Raw genomic sequence first — 14,303 nt, 5'->3', positions numbered from 1 at the left:
ACAAATCTAAAATCATGGCGAAACCTCATCAAATTGATCTCCTTCGAAGTGGTCTCCTGCTGATCGAACGACGATTCCAGCGATTACTGGCACGTGTCGAGGCATCTTGTGGTACTCTTCGATTCTGGGGGGGGGGGGGGCTTTCAGGTATCGAGTGGCAGTCTCGATGATGGTTGGAGGCACGTCCTGGCCGACGTTGGCTTTGGGGGACGCCTTGCGTTGCAGTTGGTCAGTGAAGGAAAAAGAGTTCAGGGTTTGAATCGTCTACAAAAAAAACTTTATTTAAGTTGGGTATTTCTGCAAAATGCACAGTCTCAATATATAAAGATGTAGATATATAAAAAGATACATTAGCTACGAGCAATAAGCAAAATGTACATGGCCTGGCGCGAGCGAAACGATGACAGAGACGCGAGACAGACGGGGGGGGGGGGGGCACAACCGGCATCTCAGCCGCTGCTGCCGCTGCTGCAGCTGCTGCTACTGCTGCTGCAGCTGCTGCTGCTGCTGCTACCGCCGCTGCTGCCGCTGCTGCCGTCGCTGCCGCTGCTGCTGCCGCTTGCCCGAACCCCCCCAAAGTCTCCTGCAGCGAAGCGAGCCCCCCCCCTCGTTCCATCGCAAGGTTCAAAAATATATTTATATATATAACGGCGCGCGAACAGAGAACAGTGGCAGGAATTCTGACTTTCAAAACAAGAAAGATCGTCAACATTTGCATTTTCACGATTGCCAATTGAACGGACGAACCGGCAACACGGGGGGGGGGGGGGGAAGGGACAACAGCGGAGAGGCAAGTTTGACACGAGCTTGGGGAATGCAACAACAAAGACCCTCCGTGTCGCCGAATCAGACTGTTGCCGTTAGTGGACAGCACCCATGAAGGGCCGGCACACAGCACACGAGGTGGGTGGCCAGCACCACGCCCGGCCGCCTTTGTCTCCCCGGTTGCGATGTTTTACACACCACCGCCAGGCAAGTCATTTGAGGCCGAGTCGACCGAGGGCGAGGCCTGGTACCGGTTCAGATGATCGTCACTGCTGTTGGTCGCGAGCAGGATTCGAACTCGTGTGGCCGGGTTCGTAGCGCAGCGTAGCGCTCACCACTACGCACACGGACACGTCCACGGCCCTTCCCCGCCCGCAGGCGATACGCAAGCACGCGCGCTCAGATTAACGCGCAAAAAAATCACATTCACAACATATTTTACCTTAAATGTTGTTGTACCTCACCACCTTCTCAGGTGTTGTGTGTGTTTCACGAGCAACGATCGAGGCGGTTTGTAAAAATATTCGACAACACACGGGTGTCCGTTTCACTGGCGATACATTTGCGCAGAGCCGCAGGGGTGGGGGCCCCGAACTGGACTTGTAAGACCTCAAGTGGCCACCACATTTACGCGCGCACGTACACGCGTGTATGTACGCACACGTACGAAGGCACGTACGCGCACGCTCGCCCGCCTGTCACCGCAGGAGGCCCTCGCGGTCAGACGAAGCACGGCACTTAAATATCAGATGTGGCGTTGTTGCCAGGTCAAGCAATATTCTCTCCCCCCCCTCTCCGAACAGCGCAAGTTAAGATGATCGCAGTGACAGGAACACACATTGTGTCTTGCGGGCCCGTTTCTAAGTGGTAGGCCGTGCGAAACGAAGTGGCGTGGGGGGCCACGTCCCGCCGGCCCACGTGCCATCGGCCGAGCCCACCACGAGCGCTCCGGGGAGGCCGCTATCGGCGGCTGGGGGCCCCAATCCTCGCGTCCCATGGCAGAGGTCGCCAGCCGCAGGAACGAGGAGCGAGGGGACGCACCGTGCGGACGACTTCTGGGCACATTCCCGGCGGCTTTGCCGGTAAACGCTCACCCCGCGTCGGCGGCGCGACGGGGCACCCCAAGCGTCGCTATTGGCTGGGGGGAGCCACACTTAAGAAGCCGGTGATAATTGTTGGCTGCGGCCCGAGTTAGTAGAGTGAGACCCGCTAACAGACACGGGGGCCGGGCCACGTGTCAACTGCTCCGTGCCACACATTTACCGCTCCATACCACAAATGGACCACTCCGTGCCAGGCGTTTACCGCACGGCGGATGGCACAGATGCGGTGGAGCCTTTCGAGAAGAGAAACGGTCACGTGTGTGTGGTGGCTCGGGTCAAGGTCTAAATTTTCCAAATAAAAAAAACACATATTTACAAACTAATGCATTTTGTAAAGCCGCATCGCAACATCGCCTCCCCCTTACTGGCAGGCTACGCTCGTCTGTGAACCCGTAGAAAATAGTAAATAGCAAAAACGTATCAAACTCATCATTGAGTTTAAAAAATATATATTATTGTTGTTATCGTCATTGTGTGAGGGACTCGATCACCTCCAGCAGTTCACAACCGACGGTGAAACGAAAAACAAAGCATTAATAAATCACGTCAAACCAAGGGGAAACACTGAACGCGAGCTTTGACGGAGCGACGCGACCACACGAGCGGAGACGATTCGCCTCCTCGTGCCCCCCCCCGCTCACCGTGACGGCGGCACAGACGCCACAGACGCGGGGAGGAGGAGCGGAGGAAGCCGTCTTTGAACGGGCGAAGGAGCGGGGGAGCAAGCGGCCTACGGGTTCTGATGTAGGTCCCCTGTGTTTATGGTTGTTTTGGTGTACCAGGTTAGGCTGCCACGGAGCTATTCGGCAGCTCTAGTCTTGCCAACATCCGCGCTAGCAACGAGGGTGCTCGCGGGAATCACGCGGCCAAGACACAACGCGTGCGTGACACAGACGGGAGGGGGGAGGGGCTACTCGCGCCAGACGTAGTGTGCGTGTTCCTCTCCGGAGCAGAGATCACAATACCGAGACGTCACCGCGACCCAAGCCGATGTGATGCCACTACCACCACCACCACCACGGCCACCGCCGTCGCACATCGCTACCCCCACGTCCCACCCAACGCCAGAGAGACACTCCTAGACTCAGAGACCCACACAGAGGCCCACAGACTCACACAGAGACTCCTAGACTCACAGACCCACACAGAGACCCATAGACTCACACAGAGACCCCTAGACTCACAGACCCACACAGAGGCCCCCCCCTTTGGCAGGTCACGGGAAATGGCAACTCTAGCGGGAAATGGCAACTCTAGTGCACTGTCGATCGGGAGGGCAGGGGGGGGGGATACCCACGCTTTACCCCACACACCACGGGGCGCCACCTGCCAGGTCGACTTAACGTTCCAAAGGGAGACGATGAGCCGAAAAATTTGGCCCATAAAAAAAATTCCGGGCCTCTGCGGAAGACGCTCACGCGCTAAGCCGGAGCGGCCCGTGCCGCGATGGGCCCCGGCACCGTCGTCACCCACCCCCCCCCCCCCCATGGCGATCGTGCGTCCGAAAGCGGCGGTGTACGTGGTGCTCGGCGCCAGCCGGACGAGCCAATCGAGCGTCGCGACGGCGGCACCCAAGACGACACGGGCGGCGCCGTGGCCGACGTCGTCTGCGATGTCGCTGGGGCCAAATAAAACCACGAGAGGAGCATTACTCTGTCGCCGTGTCCACAATGCGTACCTGCTGCCACCACCACAACCCCCCGTCAGGTTGCTGTAAGAAAGGTCACACGGCACCTGAGAATGCCAACCCCCCCCCCCCCACCAGCGCTCCGACTGTCGCCAAAGGTTGCCCACGCGCGCTTTCCTAGGTCGTATGAAAGCATTAAAATTATGTTGTGTGATTGATCGCGACAAACGCCAGTCCACTGCCGGTGCCCGGCACAAAGCTCGGGCGCGCGACGTGGGCCAGGTGTGACCCGCAAGGGCCCCACCCCCCCCCCAGCTGCGATGACAAGAACCGCGATCGAGCGTTTAGTCAAGAACGAGGAGCAGCCTCGAACTGCGAGCGCGGCGAGCATCGGGGGCTTCACGCACACACACACGCACACACGCAGGACGGCGCTGCCGCGTTGGCCGCCTTGTGCCGCTCGTTGTCGCGCGTTCGCGGGTTCGGGCTCCAGCGGCCGCCCTGGTTAATACTTAGGGCGTGCATGACAACAACCGCGTCGACGCCACGTGCCGCTCGCGTCGCAGCAGGACGCTAGCGGTGCCCCGTGACGTCTTTCGGAGGGGTGAGCGAGGGCCACGTCAGGCGCCCGCGTCCGCGGTTCCCAAGTTTGGCCGAATTCGAGAATTGCCAATTACTCGCTCGGGATCACCGTCGCCTGCAGGTGGCGGACGGATGGCCCCCAGGTCACTGTCACAACATGAGACTCATCTCGGTGTCTTTGTGCTTTCACCTAGTTAAGTTAAGTAAATAAAGTGCACAGAGATGCTATCATTATTATTATTGTTTTGAAGGATCAGAACCAGCGGTGAGCTAGTGGGCATGACGCGAGGCTTGGTGACCTGGTGGCGGCAGGGGCTGCGTGAAACAGTTTGGTCGACGAGTTGGAATCTGAACTCGGCGGCTCGTAGAGAAGTTGTCGGCCGGGAATTCGGCGGCAGGACGGGGGAAGCGACGCTGGGGAACGCGGGGCAGGGGAACGCGGGGCAGGTGAGCGCCGGGGACACGGCAAGGGGAAGGCTGCGTCAAGGTTAAGGTCGCGGTCCGTGGGAGATGCACGCGCAGCGTTGAGTGCCCCCCCCCCCCCGTAGCACTCGCTTACAACAAGAGGGAGGGGGGATTTCACAGTTGTGCGAAGTGTACCAGCACAAGAGACCTATCGCCAACTTGCCTTGAAGCGACCTACACATTTTTGCTTTCTTAAATAAACCACGACAGTTCTTTACGCGTCGACGTTCGGTGGACGTCCGGTGGCATTCAACGGACCCGGGGTGGTGGGGGGGGCGCTCGTGATGACGATGGGGGGGGGGGCTCGCGATGACGGCCGCCCACCGACGACGCCCGACACAAAGAAGGCAGCGCGTCTTTCGTCACCTCCACGCTCCGCGCGCGGCATCTGCACACAGCTGGTTTGGGGTGCACACCGGAGGCTTCGGTTCACCACCCCACCCGCCCACGCGGGGGATCTTTTCAGCTTTCCCACCTTTAATCTCTTCTCGCGGGGGGTCTTTCGCTTCCTAAACCAACAACACGGGTTTCACCCCATCACACCGGGCAGCGCACGCACGCACGCGATGGGTGGACGCGATCGCTAAGCGCGAGCGTAAATATATACACGCGCGGATTAGCGGCGCGTCCAGGACCGCGGAACGCACATCGCAAGTCGCCGTAGAGAGAGCGGGCCGGCTCGTACGAGAGCGATAGTCTCGTACGCACGAGACTCTCGTACGCACGAGACTACCGCTCCGGTGCGTACGAGAGCGACTGCTTGTTTTGGTGGGGAGAGGCAGTCGGGCAGGTGCAGGGGGAAAAACAAACGTGGGGTTGGATTTAGGCATCTGGAGTTGTCAAGAGGTGTTGAGAACGGGGGTTTCAGCGGCACGTTCACGACTCGGCACCAACCAGGCCGGCAGTGACTCGTATGTCTTCAGTGCGGCAGTGACTCGTACGCCTTCAGTGCGGCAGTGAACGGAGGACAGCGAGGAGTTAGCTTTGTGGATTATTTTGTTTGTTTTCCTTACGGTAGTTCGTTTTTTTTCGAAGCTCGCCACCCTCTTGCGACCCCGACGAGCCAATGAAAAGAGCACTCTACAAACAACGGTCTCTGAGTGTGTGGGTGACGGAATTGAAGAATAACAATCCCGTGCCGTAATCTGAGCGAATGGAGCCCATCGGCGCTTTTAAACTTTTTAACCCTCGATGACGTTTCCTGTGAAGCCCGGCCACTCGCACAAACGATTCCCATTCCCCCCCCCACCGCTTCAAAGAATATTTTTCATTTAAAAAAACCAGGTGACAGCGACGCCCCGGCGTGTTGTTTTGATTGCGGGAGGACACTTCTGAGACACTGCCTAAAGAAGTCCAACCTAATCCCTCCAACTGAACGGCGAAGAATGTCAAAACTCGGCGTCGCTAATCTGGCCACCGCCCCCCCATCGTCCCCGCCACCACCACCACCACCTCCACCGTCCCCGCCACCACCACCACCACCTCCACCATCCCCACCACCACCACCATCGTCCCCGCCACCACCACCGCCCCCATCGTCCCCACCACCACCACCACCTCCACCACACGACGGCAGAAACGACGACGACTACGGCGGTGATGCTGACGAGCTCCCATTGTCTTAATCGTCATCGCGCCGTCGCTCGGCGTCGTTCGCCAGTCACGGCGTGGGGAATGTTCCAAGCGCCGCGGCAGAAGTGGCGGTGGTAGTAGTGGTGGCGGCGGTGGTAGTGACGGTCATCGTGGTTGCGGTGGTGGTGATGGCAGTAGTGGTGGTGGTGTGGTGGTGGTGGTAGTGGTCGCGGCGGTGGTAGTGGTGGCGGTGGTAGTGGTGGCGGCGGTGGTAGTGGTGTCGGCGGTGGTGGTGACGGTCATCGTGGTTGCGGTGGTGGTAATGGCAGTAGTGGTGGTGGTGTGGCGGTGGTAGTGGCGGCGGTGGTAGTGGTGGCGGCGGTGGTGGTGACGGTCATCGTGGTTGCGGTGGTGGTGATGGCAGTAGTGGAGGTGGTGTGGTGGTGGTTGTGGTGGCGGCGGTGGTGGTGGTGGCGGTGCTCGTGCGCCCTGAAGCCCGGCGCCTGCGTTCCGCTCGCAGCCCAACAGGTTGAGACACGCGGCAGTTGGCGGAAACCGCAGGAACGCCACGGGATCTCAGCAATCTCTTCACGAAAAATGATGCACTGTCATCGCCCGGGGTGTTGTGGCGGATGGGAGGGTGCGTGCGGGCGGGCGAGAGGGTGTACAGGAGCACGAGGGATTATGGTATGTAGTTTGTGTGGGCTTTGTGCAGACTTTGTGTGTAGTTTGTGTCTAGTGTGTGTGTAGTGTGTGTGGAGTTTATGTTGAGTGTGTGTGTTGCGTGTAGTGTGTGTGTAGTGTGTAGTATATGTAGTGTGTGTGTGTAGATGACTTTGTGGGTTACAACCGGCTTACGGGGGGGTTGCCACCTGTCCTTTTCCCCCAGGACCGTGCTCTTGTCGAGGAGCTATCCTGGGGAATTCCTTTTGTCTTCTCGGGGACACTGCACATCCCGGAGTCGCGTCAGCCGTCTTATAACATCGCACAACTTGGGGATCCACGCACGCACGCACGCACGCGTAATCCTCCCATCTTCCGGCACCGTGCGATGTCTGTCCTTTGTCCGGGACACGTCTTCGCCTGTTCCTTCGGTACCTTGAAGAGGTGGCAACACAGAGCGGGAGGCCGATGCCGCTCGTGCCGAGTTGGGTGGGTGGGTGGGGGGCGAGCGGGCGGGTGGGCGAGCTTGTGGCAACGGAGAGCGTTTGTCGGGAGGAAGAGAAGGGGGGGCGGCGGCGGCGTGGTTAACTGACCTATCAGGTGGGACGACGGCCGGCCCTTCAGCCATTCAGCCAGCCCGCCCACCCGCCAGCCTGCCCCCCCCCCCCGGCACGGACGGATTGATTCAGTATCTATCGTAGGGATGGGGACGATAGACGGCCTTGCGCACGCGGCTCGGCGGGTCCGACTTGAGCGGGGCCTGCGGCGCTCGGGACCACTCCTCTGGACCTGCACCAGGCCCACACACGCGCACACGGAGAGACGGACGCGCGGCCGTGTTAACGACGCCCACCGACACGAGCGCGTCACGGCGACACCGCGGGGACATTTCACGCATATTTGTCAACGGTCAGAGAGGTGGAAACGAGCGAGCCGTCCGTACTTTCGAGATGCGGTCGCTGCACTGGGATAGCTTTCGGCGGCGGCCGTGAGCCGACAGTGGATTTCCACGTTCCCATGGCGAGGGACAGTGCTCTCTCTGCAGAGCTCTCCCTGCAAAGCTCTCCCTGCAGGGCGGCCACCGCCAACTCTGGCCACCAAGTGGCACGCGACGCCTCGCTCGCTCGCTGAACCGCAAGACGGAGTCTCCCACCCACCGGGAATTTCACGTTTTTATTTCTCCAAATGTTTTATCCTCGGCGTCTGCGTCGCGGCGACTCAAAGAATTCATCCGGCCCGTGAAAAGCGGATATCACGGAGCCACCCCTGAGGATTCCACCAGGATTAAAACTGACGGCCTCCCAATCGTGAGATGGATGGGCACCTCTATCACGGCGCCGCGGTTAAGATAGGCAACGAAACATTACTCGAAATCAGTTTTGTTTAAGCAACAACAACAACATAAACGCCTAAGCTGTGTTGCACAGCAGTCTGGATGAACACATTATGGGTGCCACGACTCGAGGGAGTGGGCGCGCACAAAGACATAGGTCCCCCCTGTAGCCTGTACCAGACTGTCAGAGCAAGTGCTGTTCACAAGCAGCACCTACACGAGGGGGGTGGGTGGTCGGCACCACGCCCGGGCGCCTTTGTGTCCCCCAGTGGCGATGTTTACTACACACCGCACCATGCACTCATTTGAGGCGTGCCTTAAGTGAGGCGTGCCGTGCATGCACACACACAGGCTCACACACACATACACGCCCCCACACAAAAGATAAAAAGATCCCCCGCATCGCCTTAACAGACTGTTGGGGAAAGTGCTGTTAGCGAGCACCTATGATGGCCGGAACGGCACACGAGGGGGTGGGTGGCCAGCACCACGCCCGACCGCCTTTGTCTCCCCAGTGGCAATGTTTACACACCGCACCAGGTACTCATTTCAGGCTGAGTCGACCTAGGGGAGGCCCAGAACCGGTTCAGATAATCGACATTGGGTGTTGGCCGTGAGCGGGAATCGAACCCGGGTCGCCAGGTTCATAGCGCTCCCAAGTACATATACTGTGTGTATGTACTGTGTGTATGCACTGTGTGTATGCACTGTGTGTATGCACTGTGTGTATGTACTCTGTAGATGCGCTGTGTGTATGTACTGTGTGTATGTACTCTGTAGATGCACTGTGTGTATGTACTGTGTGTATGTACTGTGTGTATGTAATGTGTGTATGTACTGTAATGTGGCGGTTAGCCTGGTGTTGTGGCCGAGCGTCGTGTTTGAGCAGGATGCTCGTAGGCTCTCACCGTATTCTTCGTGTCCGTACGCGTAGTACCGTGCGCTGCTGGCGAGACAAAACAACGGCGGCGGTCAGTCGCGAGCGATGGCGAGGGATGCGTCACGCTCGCGCCCACCGCCACCCCGGACGGGGCCGTGTGTTGCCGGGGCCGTTGGACGTGTCGGGCCCTCGGTGGAGCTGCGATCTCGGCGGCTCGTCGTGGTTATTGGTGGCAGCTTGTAACGCGCCGAAAAGTATTTACGCTCAGTCTCGAAAGGCGGGGAGAAGGCACTCAAGAGGCTGAAACACGATTGGTACGGTTGGCTACGCATAGCGCTCAAGAATTTCAACGTACGCACGTACGAGCGGGGAAAGGCAGCAGTAGCAGCAGCCACGCGGTGAGGAGTCGATGTTAATGGGCTCAGATGGCGACGTGGCCTAACCCAAAAAACAATTCACGATTCGTGATATGTGGCCGCGAAAACCTCCAGCGCGCCAAGCCTGACCGCATTGTCGTGCAGGGTTGTATGGTGAGTTCACGTGCATATGTACGTTGAACTTCTTTCACACCATACGTAGACAACCATGCTTATCGAAGGGGCGGGGGTAAGACAACAAACTAAACACAAAAAGCAGTTTTAAAACAAATGAGTTTGTCAATCTAGATTGTTTAAAAGTGCATAGCTCCAGTGGCTTCCTGATATCGGAAGGAAGAGCGCTCCAGACGGCCGTGGAAGCACATCTGAAAGTGCGTGATGCGGTGTCCATCTTTGTTCGATGGCTAGCCAAAAGCCCCGCAACTGCGAGGATGACCCGATATCACGTGATGACGAGATCAGCGAGGTGTTGTGCTTCAATTGTGGCAAGCACTGTGTGTGCAATGAGCACGACCTTACAACGGATTCGTTCGGCAGCCGGAAGCCAATGCAGCTCCGCGAGCACCGGACGGACACGGTGTCGGCTCTTGGGGTACCACCCGGTCACGACAAGAGCTGGAGAATTTTGTACGCAAGCCACAGCTTGGCAAGGCGAAGGCTAAAGGCCACGCTTGCACAGCCTCAACGGCAACGGGAGGGGGGGGGGCGTGATGACTGCCGCGCACCGCCAATGGACCCCACGCCAGCCGGACGGGAGGCATTGCGTGGACACACACCACGTATACATGCATGTGTGGGTAGGGCGCGGTGGTGGCTAGGAGATATTAACTACCTCGCCAGGTATACAGGAGGTCGTGGGTTCGATCCCGACCCTGACGCCTGCTGCTGTATATTTAGAGTTTGCGTCTCTCTCTCTCCCTCCGTGGACACGTGGATATTTCTCCGGGGCCTCTGGTTTTCCCTCTCCACATTTAGAATCAATGTCACCACGTGTTTAGAGTATTTGGCTGCTGCTATAAATGTCCACATGATGATGACGACGATAAGCCACTTCGTTGAGCTATTGTTTGCGATGGGCCAGGTCGCTTCTGAACAATGAGCTTCATAGTTCAGTGGGACCTTACCTGGTTGAAATTGAATTAATTTATTCGTAGTTTAGTCTTGATATAGATATCCAAATGAATCACTGTGATGAGCGCAGATGCACGTGGGTGCGCCGTGCGGGACCCACCTGCTGGGGTTGGACGCGGCGCTCTCGTAGCTGACGGTGTACGTCTCCTCCTCGTACTCCTGCAGCACGAGACAAAACGGACGTCACACGCCAGAACAGATCAGAACATGTGATTTGCACCAGAGGTGATCTGATGACCAGCAGCTCAAGACGAACGTGGCACGAGAGACGGGGGTGGGGGGGGGGGGCCTCGCCTCCGCGTGCCTTCGACGGAAAATCCGTCGTATAGGCTGAAGCTGTCGTCCAGAGCAGCGGCTCAAAAAGAACTTGGATCGTGTGGCCGGCTTGTTGATTAGACCACCGGCTCACAAGAGTCGAGAAAAACGTGGGCCACCTAAAGCTGTCTGAATCGGTCCCATCGACTCTCCAATTTGGTGGGCTGAATGACAAAATGTACGCTTACTCGGTTCTGTTGAGGTGGCCGTCTGGATGAAGGCCGAGTGCTTTTGTACGTGCAGTGCTGCAACACCGAGCGAGGTCATCCTCGCAGCAGAGGCGTCTGGCTAAGCCATCCAACAGAATCGGTCACCGTATCACGCGCGCTTTCAGATGCGCTTCTGCGGCCGTCTGGAATGCTTTTTCTTCCGATATTAGCAAGTCACTGGAGCTGTGCTTTTACATCATTATCTAGATTGAAACTCATGTCTGTACAACGCCTTTTTGTGCGTTTAGCTTGTCGTCCTTCCCTCGCATCTCCGATGGGTACCATTGGCTACATACGGTGCGAAAGGATTTCAACACACGCACGCACGTACAAATATATGCGTCAAGCTGCCTTACGGCAACGTTTTTCCATCAGATTCGAACGAACGCCCTGAGAAGCGCCGTGGCCTCTGCTACGCTGCGGGCGGTAGTCAGACAAGCACGTGCACGCAGCGAGTCTGGCGACGTTCATCGGTTCCTGCCAACCGCGCTGGTGCCAATCCAGAGTTCCCCCTTTCCTGGGGCAGATACCACAAACTTTTAAGCGGGCGGCAAGCTTATAAAACTAAACGATCGAACGAGTTCTTCGGCAAAACGGCGCCCCGAGGGAAGTTTTGTCTGAAACAAGACCCCACCCTGGTTATTTGCATCGTGGTGATGATTAATTTATCCGTTCGTCGCACGCCCGAGGTGTCCCCCCTTCTGAACACCAGCCGCCGCTGACGAGGACGAGCCCTTCGCGGGGGTAGCGCGCGGCCCGACGCGAACTCGCCGACTCACTATCAAACTTTGTTGGTGTCGTAACTTCCACGAAATTTTCGCTTTTATCCCGACCGCGCCGATCGGCGTCACCGTCGCCGCACTGAACTCTTGCGCCGCAGTGCAGCAACCCTCTGCGCTCGAGGACGGTCCCGTGGGAGCGGATATCACAGAGCTACCACCGATATATCTGCTCCATCACTAGTCCTTGTAGAACAAAACAAGGTTCAAATTGCATCGATGACGGCTCGGGGTTGTGTGTGTGTGTTCGCTCTCGCGCAGTACGTAGCCAACCGTGCTAATTGGAGGAACAATGTTATTGGCTGTGAGAGAGGGAGGGATTGATATGAGGAGTTATTATGGTGCTTGTATCTTTGTTGACAGATGGATGCATTGCAACATAGCCCCAGGCTCTTGAAAGGAATTGCAGACATATTCTCGATATACAAACTAGGGCTGAACGATTTGGGGAAAATATATGATTGCGATTTTTCTGACAGATATTGCGATTGGATTTGCGATTACATTTTTTTAAGTCAAGCTTCATTACCACATGATACCATCAAAATCTGAGCTGCTCTATATATTCTAATGCAAGGATGAGAACTTAAAACATATGAATTGCTTCCAACATGTATTTATAAAAATGTTTGAATTGAAATAGAACAATCAAACATAGAAGAATTGTTAAGTTAAATAAATAAAGTAATAGTAATACATTTTTTTACAATTTCAATGAGAAAGTAATAGGACTTTTAAAATCGCAGCCTTTGCGATTTGCTAATCGCATTGTTTAAAATTGCGATTTCGATTTGAAATCGATTAATCATTCAGCCCTAATACAAACGTTCGGTTTTTTTAATTTCGTGCTCAGACAATCGACAAATTGACGGGAGAGTTTTCGCTTGCCGAAAATTGCCCCGGCGCGACGCGGAAAAAATTTACTTAGCACAGGCTACCGGACACGCGCCGGGCGGTACGACGCGGGCAGCCCATCAGACGCGTCCACTGCCAATTCATCCAACGGTCGATGGCAGGGCGAAATCTTGGCCCTCGTCCAGGCAGACACGGCCACAAATGGGTATCTAGCGCCGCCGAATGTGTGCGAACACGAGCGCCGCGGGGAAAGACAAAGGCGGCCGCCCGGACCTTCATCGGCTGCTTGCTGGCGGCGCCGTCGGGCGTGGTGGTGGTGGTGGGGGGCGCCACATCGGGGGAGCGTGCGTGGTGCCGCGTGCGTGGTGCCGCGTGCGTTGTGCCGAGCGCGTGGTGCCACTCACGTATTCTCCATGCGTTGGCGCCGGCACCGCTAGGTACACGTCGTGGGCGTCGCGCGCATGGGGGCGGGCGGGCACCGCACCTGGCACGGCGCCGTGCGGCGCGCGCAACACGCGCACGGGGCGCGACATGGGCAGCGCTACCGCCGCCACCACGTGGCCACTGCTGCTGCTGCGCCACGGGGGTACGGGGAGTGGGGGGGGGGCAGCAGGGGGAGAGGGGAGGAGGTGGGGGATGAGGGGAGGGCGGAGGGGAGGGTGAGGAGGTGGGGAGGGGGAGGATGAAGAGAGGGGGAGGGTGAAGCAGGAAGTGGGATGAAGAGAGAGAGAGGATGAGAGGGGGATTAAGGGGAGAGGGGGAGGAACGTGAGAAAGAGGCAGGTAGCGTGAGAAGCAGGTGGGGGGGGAAGGGGAGGTGGGTAAGGCGGGGAGGAGGAGGTGGGGAGGGGGTGGAGGAGGAGGTGGGGAGGGGGGAGATGCGGAAGAGGGGAAGGAGGAGGAAACGAGCTCAATCAGAAACATGCGTCGCCACCACAACACCCGCAGAGACACCTTGCCAGGCCATCATCATCATACCACCACCACCATAAACATCTTTAATAAAGATAATTACCACGAAAGGCAGCTTGCAGAGCGACTGACTTTTGAACATTTGAATGTTTTTTATTGCGAACTTTATCGCCCTGCACAAATGTTTATGTGCTATTGCGGCATAACAGGATGCAAGAGACTACGGAGCATTAGAACGAATGACTCCCAGAATTGTTTTAGCCGCGTTTGCCGAGCGAGGAACGGGAGATTTACCACCCGCGCGGACCAAAGTCTCTCCGTTGGCCAAGATTGAGCGCCACGCGATATTAATACTCATCACCCTGTTGAACGCAACACTTTGTGCCCGCCACAGTTCACTTTTGCGCTTTGAAACGAACGCGCTCGCCCACGGTTTAACTGGCAATTTCTTTTTTGAAAAAAGAAACCCCCTTTAAGAAGATGCTAAAACCTTGATTCACGATCGATATTTGGGGGGAAGGAACGCGTAAAGATAATGGCGTCAAGACCTGCCGGCGAGCGACGCGGCCGAACGGGTCTACTCGCCACACCGCCATAAAGAAGGCCGGAGCCTGAATGGGGCTACTTTGGTTGTGAGGATTTCTCCTCTTCTGGACCCGATGGGCCCAGCAAGTCATGACAATCGCAGTAACTCACCCACACCACTACCCGTCACCCCACTCACTCACCCACACCA

General features: G+C 57.2%; 1 protein-coding gene across 4 annotated transcripts in view; it reads right to left on the bottom strand.

Moving 5' to 3' along the window:
* Positions 1 to 260: 260 nt before the first annotated feature.
* Positions 261 to 14,303, bottom strand: part of LOC144940599 (KH domain-containing, RNA-binding, signal transduction-associated protein 2-like) — a 60,239-nt gene continuing 46,196 nt past the window's right edge. The window contains exons 6-9 of one of the 4 annotated variants that reach the window (XM_078866827.1): positions 13,061 to 13,229; positions 10,599 to 10,657; positions 9,019 to 9,056; positions 261 to 7,566 (exon numbers count right to left, since the gene is read on the bottom strand). In XM_078866827.1, the coding sequence (XP_078722953.1) occupies positions 7,463 to 7,566; positions 9,019 to 9,056; positions 10,599 to 10,657; positions 13,061 to 13,229 (370 nt within the window). In that variant the 3' untranslated portion in view covers positions 261 to 7,462. The remainder of the gene's footprint in view (positions 7,567 to 9,018; positions 9,057 to 10,598; positions 10,658 to 13,060; positions 13,230 to 14,303) is intronic. The other 3 variants (XM_078866828.1, XM_078866829.1, XM_078866830.1) reach the window with 3 other exon arrangements.

This window comes from Lampetra fluviatilis, chromosome 23, assembly GCF_964198595.1.
Source record: "Lampetra fluviatilis chromosome 23, kcLamFluv1.1, whole genome shotgun sequence".
In the NCBI taxonomy this organism is placed as follows: domain Eukaryota; kingdom Metazoa; phylum Chordata; class Hyperoartia; order Petromyzontiformes; family Petromyzontidae; genus Lampetra; species Lampetra fluviatilis.
Note: the sequence above shows the minus strand (reverse complement) of the source record. Positions and strands in the feature narration are given on the sequence as shown.